The 8,958-nt window shown below is 24.5% G+C and overlaps 2 protein-coding genes across 4 annotated transcripts; both read right to left on the bottom strand.

The window, feature by feature from the left end:
* Nucleotides 1–441: 441 nt before the first annotated feature.
* LOC124424619 (poly(ADP-ribose) glycohydrolase) lies at nucleotides 442–3,670 on the bottom strand. 3 transcript variants are annotated; one of them, XM_046963948.1, is made up of 11 exons: nucleotides 3,417–3,670; nucleotides 3,181–3,295; nucleotides 2,933–3,093; nucleotides 2,667–2,783; nucleotides 2,410–2,571; nucleotides 2,075–2,328; nucleotides 1,896–1,996; nucleotides 1,645–1,804; nucleotides 1,256–1,574; nucleotides 927–1,161; nucleotides 442–840 (listed from the first exon to the last, which is right to left on the bottom strand). In XM_046963948.1, the coding sequence occupies exons 1-11, from the start codon at nucleotides 3,426–3,428 to the stop codon at nucleotides 728–730; spliced, it is 1,749 nt and encodes a 582-aa protein (XP_046819904.1). In that variant the 5' UTR covers nucleotides 3,429–3,670; the 3' UTR covers nucleotides 442–727. The 3 variants fall into 3 exon arrangements, with proteins under 3 accessions (XP_046819904.1, XP_046819905.1, XP_046819906.1); XM_046963949.1 differs by having other exon boundaries at nucleotides 3,435–3,670; XM_046963950.1 differs by having other exon boundaries at nucleotides 3,181–3,228; nucleotides 3,417–3,669.
* Nucleotides 3,671–4,385: 715 nt separating this feature from the next.
* Nucleotides 4,386–8,949, bottom strand: LOC124424731 (leucine-rich repeat-containing protein 40-like). The gene is made up of 10 exons (XM_046964182.1): nucleotides 8,507–8,949; nucleotides 7,246–7,439; nucleotides 6,883–7,086; nucleotides 6,687–6,810; nucleotides 6,437–6,606; nucleotides 6,200–6,342; nucleotides 5,925–6,125; nucleotides 5,474–5,806; nucleotides 5,000–5,185; nucleotides 4,386–4,928 (listed from the first exon to the last, which is right to left on the bottom strand). The coding sequence occupies exons 1-10, from the start codon at nucleotides 8,652–8,654 to the stop codon at nucleotides 4,817–4,819; spliced, it is 1,815 nt and encodes a 604-aa protein (XP_046820138.1). The 5' UTR covers nucleotides 8,655–8,949; the 3' UTR covers nucleotides 4,386–4,816.
* Between the last annotated feature and the right edge of the window lie 9 nt (nucleotides 8,950–8,958).

Here is an 8,958-nt window from a genome sequence, read left to right as displayed (position 1 = left end):
TTTTTTTTTTTTCTTTAGTTTTAAAAATTCCGTAAAATTCTCGTTAATACGTTTTTACATTTTTATGTAATAATATACTAATATGAAAAAAATAAATGAAAATAAGATTTTATTTACATAATGATTTATCATACAACACAGCAAATTGAATTATTTAAATACTTTTATAATATATACATATATTATAAAGTGTATGTGCAAACCTAAAAAATGTAATAAACAATAAGAAATTTATATATATATATATACATACACACAAACATATACAAAATATTTATTATAGAAAACATTTTATTTAATAAAATAATCTTCAATATTTATGATAGTCACTGAGAACAAAATCTGAGATCTTATATTTATCTTTTTTTTATTTTGTGATTTATTTACTTGAATTAGATGAAAAGTATTTTATAAATTTCTATTTCTTTTCTCTACTTTTTCTTTTTTTTTTTTTTTTTTATTTTCTTTATTTATATCATCACTGTCCTTTTGTTCATTGTGTCTATGTTTATTATTATTTATATTTAATACAGAATCATTTATACAACGTTTCATTGATATTTTTTAAACAATTCTATACTTGAAATTTTTTTGTACCATTATCATCTTTTATAGTTAAGACAAAATAATATTTTTTTACAGTATTCTTCTTTGGAGTTTCACAAATTTTACTATTTGAATGTATACAGTCCTTCTTCTGAATTGTAATACTTTTTATATTTAAATACTACGTCAAAGCAGATGTAGATTTCGTTCTCGTTTTATTATATAAAAAATTGTAAAAATCCAGATGACGTATCCTTGATTCACGGTATTGTGATAATAAAGAAAATAGACGTGCTAAAATATTTTTCATTAAATTTTATAATAATTGCGTGCAATTTTTTTTTAAATTAAAATCAATTTGTTTATAAATAAAGTTATACCTATAGTTATATTCTGTTGTACTAGATGTGAGTACATTTCTGCTATTTCATCTCGTAAAGTTGTATCTCCAAAAGTAAAATATACCATAGCACGACCAGCTACTGAAGTTGCCATTAATTGCAATAATACTTTTAGCTTAGGATTTCCTCTAAAAGCGCCACAACCCCAGTTTCCAGTTGCTACTGCAGGTAGATTATCTTTGCATAGATCACAACCAATAAATCCCACATATGCCTAGATATAAAAAAGATTAAATAATCGCAACTATGAGAAACATTTCTTATGATGACATTAAAATAATATAATATTAAAATAAATATTTTATAACCTTATTCAATTCACGTGTTATTTTGTTTAAATCAAATTGTAATGCTGGTTGAGTAAAACATAATGCATCAATGGCAACGACACTTGTCATGCGTCTTCCACTACTATCCCGAGGTGTTTCATCAATGAAGTCACCTGACCACTTGAAGCTGTTACTATATCCTTCATATTTGCTGTATCTTTCAATACCAGTAACAATGAGAGCTTCCGTGTCATCTAAAGCTTCTGTAACCAACATGGTTACCATAAGTTCAGGACAGATAACAAAACGTATTTCTTCTTGTACACAACCCATGCCAAGTACACCTCCACCTACATATCTATTTTAAATGACATTATGCTTTATTAAAATAGAAAATTTGATTAAAGTTAGCTGAATAAATACAGTACTTATTGGCAAAATCCACTTGAAGAAGACCTGCTCCATCAGTATCTATTGTTCCATTACTTGTAATATGTAATGGTAAAAATTTTTTATCAATAACGTCCCACTTTGGAATATCGTGTTTTAAAATATAACGCCGTTGAATCGTTATTACACCCTCTGGGACTACTCTATCAAAAAATAATGTAGTCTAAGTTCCAAAAAAATTTTCTTTCATTAGTTCCTTGTATAATGCAGAAATTAGTAATTCACCCACCTTTACTTGTTACTCTTCTAAAGTAATGAAATATACACTTAAATTTTTCCATTACTGATTGACAACGAGTAGGCTTATCTTTTCTAAATGCTGAGAAAAGTCTATAATTAACAAAAAAAAAAAGAAAAAAATATAAATTATATTTTAATATTATAAATAAAGTTAATTTATTATTATACCTATTAAAATTTATATGAGGATAAGTTGAATATTCAGATTGAGGGTTAGCAGAATTGCGCCTTGGAAATGTACAAAAAAATGCATTTGCTAATAAAGATGAAACTTGTAGTTGACTAAGACTAATAGATGCATTTGAATGAGATTTCAAAAGAGGTATTGCACCTGTTATTAAAACAGGAAGTTGCAAAGCAAGGTGCACCATTTTAGGTAATAATGTTTTGAAAAAATTAGAAACTTCTTCTTCTTCCATGACCTTATCATAAAAAAAAAAAAAAACAAGTAAATTAATAAATATGAAAATTACCATATACTAAATATAATTATTAAAGATTACCTCTGAGAAAAAATGATGCAATGCTGAAAAATTCCACCTGTGAGCGTACATATGATTATATGATAATATAGCTTTTTCTAACTGATGGCTAGACATAAGAGTTTGTAGTAAGGACTCTTGAATTATTTCCCACCGATATCGGCAATGGCGATTTGCGCTTTGCTAGAAAAAAGAATTGTCAATTTAAATCCTTTTTTCTTATTAAACAATTATTGCTTTCTTTTCTTTTTTTCTTTTTATCTTTACAAAAAAAATACCTGTTCAATAGGATAAAGACTATGTGTAGAATGTGGCATGCGTACATAGCCTTGGCTCCATTTATCCATTTGTTGAGAAGGATATGGCTTTGGTGGTCCCCGTATTGGTATTGGTAACTATTTTTAATAAAAAAAAAAAAAAAAATAAAAAAATAAAAAAAAAATAAAAAATTGTTTAAGTATTACTTTTACAATTAAAACAAATATAAAACACATGAACACAAAAATAAATAATAAATTATATATATATGATAATACGTTCTTACCAGTATTAATACTGCATGATTTGCAGAAGGACTGATAGGTGGAAATTCTTGACAGTCATAAGTACCTAAGCCCTTACAAATTTCATTCATACTAGCCCCTTTCCACTCACAAATGTTATTTATAGGTTCTGGTTCAATAACACTAATGGACGTTGAGCTTGCTTTATAGAATAATATAAAAAAAAAAAAAAGATTTAATGATCACAGAAATAATATGTATGAAGTTTAAAAATATAATATAATCTTACATTCATCCGAACTAAGATGACTGCTATTGTTTATTGTAATATTATCATCTGAAAAAAGATCTGGCGATAATATTTCATCGTCTAAAGAAAATTCTATTTCTGACATTCTCTGTTGCTAAAAAAAAAAAAAAAACAGAATGATTAATATATATATAATACTGACAGAAATAGAAAAAAAAACATGTTTTATAACATACATGTAAATATATAATTCGATATAGAACATTAATTTTTACCTGTAACAACATACGTACTTGATGATTCTAGAAAATGTAATATTATAAGAATAATCAAACTTAAAATGTAAATAAAACGATGTCTGTTTTAATCACGGTATTACATGATTTTCATGAATTTATCGTAAATATATATGATCTAATGATTGATAAATTTTTTAATTTCTTTATCATCCTTATTGTTGATAATTAATTTATTCGTATATATCAACGTTTACGTATATATATTTATATATATATGTACATATATATATATATATATATATTAACATTTGGATTAAAATTTATATGTATATAGTCGTGTTTATATCAAGTAACATATTACTTCAAACCGTCACAAAAATCCTAAATGACTGTGTAGACATATCCATATATGTAATCTTTTCAATACTAACTTCAGACTATATCCACTATCGATATGATACATTTCTAATTTCAAGTCACCGGATAGAAATTAAATCATACATTTGTTTTGTTCTGTTTTATTACACATATGTATTTCTTTAATTTTTACATCATTTTTATTCTTTTATTCGTTTACATTATAAAAATTTGAAATAATAACTTTCAATGTTCTTCAATGTATATCAGTGTATATTAGCACATATCAATCCTTGAAAATAATAAAAATTATAAAAAAAAAAAAATATTAAACTTATTATATCTCGGAATTTTAATATAATGTTGAACGCGTATACATATTAATAAAATTTTTTTTTTTATATATAGTTTTTATTTTTGAAATTTTACAAAATTTTTTTTTTGGCTCCTTATATTGATATTTTATAAATAACAGATGGAAAAACTTTTTATGGAATTAATTTTTACGAAATCAAAAAGTCTCTTAGACGATAAGAAAAAAATAACAATGAAACAAAATACTAGCAGTAAAGTGCATTGGAATATAGGTTATGTTACATCGGACAATAACATTATTTTCTGGTAATAGGGAGAATAAATTTGAAATCATTTTAACGTGGAATAAATATATATATTATTATTATTAAATATAAACCTGAATTTTGTGTAATGTATATCGAAATATACATAACTATTTTTTCGCAATATTTGGTCTGAAATATATTAGATACGATATAGAATTAGAAAAGAAATTATAAACGAGACAGCATTTTAACAAGAGGCCAAAATGTTAATTAGATTTGTCAAATCTGGGAGTTGAACGAAATCAATCTGATACAAAAGAGGACGTTGATTATAATATACTATAAATTTTTTTAAAAAAGCTACATCCTCTTTCGTTTAAGTTTCGTCCCTTAAGCTCAGATTCACAAATCGAAATATCCTCTTGCAAGACCATACATTGCGAAAAATATTTTGAATATAGCTCGAAATAGTCTATCGCGTTTGTACTTTAAATATGACTACTTATTATTTTTCTTTTACGATTGTTGAGGTATCCGATTACGAAGATATGCAAGAATTTCATCTGTGCTCTTTGCTAAAATAGCTTGTCTTGGATTTTTGAAGCAGTTTCCGGATAACATGAGAGACCTGAAAATTAAAAAGAAAAATTAATTTTAATAATCACAATATTTCAATTTACATAGTATCTGTATATTTACCTTATATTTGTTAAATTTCCTAGTTCTGCTGGCACATTGTCAATATTATTATTTGCGAGATTCAAAATTGCAAGTCTTTTTAGTTTTTTCAACGATGAAACATCAATATTCGCTATCAAATTATCGTTCACCATTAACGTTTCTAAAGTACTTATTTCATAAATATGTTCCGGTAGTTCGGTAAATCTACAATTATAAATAAAATTACATATTATATAGATTCTATATTATTACAATATTTACACCGTTTAATTATATACTTTTACTAGAAATGCTTTAGTAGACATAATCCCCATGAAAATATTTGATATATATCACACTTATATTATTGAAAATAATTATCATGATACAGAAACATAACAGAAAATATTCTATAAATAATTACAAAACAAAACAAATAATATTGAATTAGTAAATTCCAAAATAGTATGGATAAATAATTATAAAATATTAATAAAATTATATTTATTATACCTGTTAAAAGAAATATCAATATCTCGTAAATATTTAAATAAAGCAATTGTTGATGGTAATGATAACAAATGATTTTTACTTAAATCCAATGCCTGTAAACGTTCATACTTTTCACCAATCCATTCTGGTAAATATGTTAGATTATTAGATGTTAGTTTCAAATCTGTAACGGTAGTAATTACGGATAACATTTCGGGTAATTCACGCATATGGTTTCTACTTAAATCGATTAAAGTTACGCCAGCTGCATTTGCATCTTCTAATACTTCTATTGGCAATTCGGTTAAACCGTGACCTGCTAAACTTAACATTCTTGTATTTTTCATCATATATCTAAAATTTTGTTATAACAATATAATATCCTAATATTTCGAATGAATACAGGTATTTAATAATTAATCATTAATAATGTAATAATAAGAAACAATTAGATGTATTGTATAATACAAACTTGTTTGGGTAGGAAATTGTGCTTGTATTTGATAATACTGAGTCATTTACATTTATATTTGCAGTATCTGTACTTTGTTGTAAGTGTTTTAAAATGCGAGATGTACCACATCGTATTATATCAGCTCTTACATTTTGTACATTATTCCCCTCAATAGAGAATTTTTTTAAATTTGGCATTATGCCAATGCATACAGGTATTCTGCGAGTAAAGAAAATCTCAATGAGATGTTTTGTTTACATTAAATATATACAGAAATATATAAAATTACTCACAAAGATATATTATTATTTGATAAGTCAAGATATTCCAAATTTATTAACTGAATTATTCCTTCTGGAATAGCTTTTATGCTATTACTCCCTAATGTTAATATTTTTAATTGCCTTACTTCTTCTAAATGCAACATATTAATATCCTGTTAAATAATTTGAATGAAATCATTAGTTTTCTAGGAATGTTTTATTAAAAAATTTATTGTTCTTGTCAAATAGTATTTCAAAAATACATACAACAATATTGTTTTCAGATAAATGAAGTTCTTTCAATGTGACACATCCAGATAAATCAGGAAATATTATTAATTTGTTATTTTGAAACATTATTGTTTCAACTTTTCTTAATTCACTTAAAGATGGTAATTCTTTCAATTCATTAGAATTTGCAATCAAGGTTTGTAATGCTATGTAAAAGACAATATTCTTTCATATATTTAATGTCTTTTCTGTATGATATTAATAGTAAATTGAAGATTCAACTCACCTCTCATACTCATTATGTCAGGTGGTAAATTTTGTAAGGAATTATAGCTTACATCCAGAAAAATCAATCTAACAAGGTATCCCATTCCAATGGGTAATTCAATTAAATTATTATGAGATAAATCCTGTATATATAGCATTGTTTATTATATGCATAAATATGTTAAATATTTTAATACTATTTATCATGAATTTACCAAATGGCTTAACATTATTAAATCAGTAATTCCAGTATCAAGCTCTTTTAAAATATTGTACTTCAAGTTTAAATTACGTAATTCCAGAAGATGGTAAAATTGAATAGGTAGTACTTCCAACTTATTATGTGATAAATCTAAAGTCATCATTTTAGTTAAATTTCCTATTTCCATTGGCAATTTTTGTAATAAGTTGCTGTGTAACTGTTTAAAATTAGGTGTAATATTTATAAAAATTAACTATAATATTTTATGACTTAATCATATTATTTACATTTCATTTTTCCATATATTAGTGTAATAAATATAATAGTGTAATAAATTATTTGTATTTTTAAAATATTCAATAATCGATATACGTACATCCAGTTCAGTAAGATCATTTAAATTCTTTATTTGTGCATCAATAGTAATTAGACTATTACAACTTAAGTCTAATGTTTTTAAAGATTCTTGTTCCCACCATCGCTGCTCTGTTTCATCATAATCAAGTTCAAAATTTAATTTTTTTAATTCATCCTCTGTTAACTCATTTATAGTCCATACCCTACTTGGTACTGAAAAGTATTAATCAAGTAATGCTAATGTGAACATTGAAATTTCATTTCATCAATCCTAATTAATCTTTAAATTTAATATAAATATAATAAGTTTTCTTGAATATAATTGTTCATTGTTTAATGTAGAATATCTTAATAAAATTAAAACTAATATATTCTTTACAATGAACTACGCAATAATGATAAATTGTAAACATTGAATAAAATTTAATCAATTATATGAAGTAAATAATTAATAATAAAATATAACTTACCTTTACGATATGATTTATATATGAGAGAACTGACACATTAATCTATGACACATTTAATTAATGCAAGTGCATAAAAGCATGCTAACAAGCCAATTAAATATTCAATATTATAAAATTGTTATATTTCTGAATATTTCTTATATAATAAAAATGATTACACAACTAGATACAATTATATTATAGAGACTATTGAACATAAAAAAATTAAAGACAATGTTTTTTGAGGGGATATTTATTTTAAAGAATATTATAAAATACACAATAATTTCTTGATTGCGAATATTAATACTAACAAAGCATTATGCTGATTAATCATCGAAATCTGTAAACAAGAACTTCAAAACTAAATGAGTGTATAGGCATGATTGAGCTAATCTATCGTATAATAATTGTACAATTAGTAAACTGTTCAATAAATTTAAACGTAGATTATTTTGATAATATATTCTTAAAATTCTGTAGAGATATATTTATCAGATTGACGTATTAAATTTCTACTTAAAATATCTATTCACATTTATATATATATATATATAAAAGTAATAAAAATTTGTAAAACACTTAGCATAAATGATCTGAAAAAATCTACGCAAAGCATTCAATTTTTTTTTCCACAAAAATTTTAACGATCATGATACCTACACTCTGAATGGAGACACACATGCATGAGTGGCACAATACATTGACGAAGCGATATTTGATATTCTTGAACATGCCTGAAACAGCTATTTCTATCATATAATCACATAAACAGTGATGTTTGAACAAATTATACTATATTTACTAAATCTATCGGATGTATATAAATACCAGTAAATAATCCTCTCGACGAGAGATTAAGTTGACCAGTTTTTCTTGCACATAGAATCATAGAATTCGATAATTCAGCATTATCGTCATTTTTCGTTCGTTGCTTAAACACAGCACAATGATTAAATTTTTTTTTACTCTTACTCATTTTTTATCTATCACATATCTAAGTTTGTTGACTAATTACGCAATAGGTATTAAAGTAAATGCGTCTTGTTCTCTTTTTTTTTTTTTCCTGATAATCCTACATTAACATTGTTTCACCTTCTACTTTATGATAATTAAAGTATTACACAGTGAGTCACTTGCCCATAGACTTGCATATATATGTACGTAAATTCTGTCCAAAAATTATTTTTCATTGTTATTCTTTTTAAAATATCTAAATATTTTTATTATTTCATGGACAATGAATAAATCGAATAATTATTATAACAAAGGAGAAGATATAT

This window comes from Vespa crabro, chromosome 6 (genome assembly GCF_910589235.1).
Source record: "Vespa crabro chromosome 6, iyVesCrab1.2, whole genome shotgun sequence".
In the NCBI taxonomy this organism is placed as follows: Eukaryota; Metazoa; Arthropoda; class Insecta; order Hymenoptera; family Vespidae; genus Vespa; species Vespa crabro.
This window is presented reverse-complemented; position numbering and strand designations above follow the sequence as displayed.

Excerpts from the sequence above, each read along its gene's own strand:
- LOC124424619 (XM_046963948.1), bottom strand. Across the intron at positions 1,997-2,074 it reads CCTCATATAAATTTTAATAG|ACTTTTCTCAGCATTTAGAA; the intron begins GTATAATAATAA and ends TGTTAATTATAG. Across the intron at positions 1,575-1,644 it reads CAAGTGGATTTTGCCAATAA|ATATGTAGGTGGAGGTGTAC; the intron begins GTACTGTATTTA and ends CATTTAAAATAG.
- LOC124424731 (XM_046964182.1), bottom strand. The coding sequence starts at position 8,654 with ATGAGTAAGAGTAAAAAAAAATTTAATCATTGTGCTGTGTTTAAGCAA. Across the intron at positions 7,440-8,506 it reads GTCGAGAGGATTATTTACTG|TACCAAGTAGGGTATGGACT; the intron begins GTATTTATATAC and ends AATACTTTTCAG. Across the intron at positions 6,607-6,686 it reads TGACATAATGAGTATGAGAG|CATTACAAACCTTGATTGCA; the intron begins GTGAGTTGAATC and ends TCTTTTACATAG.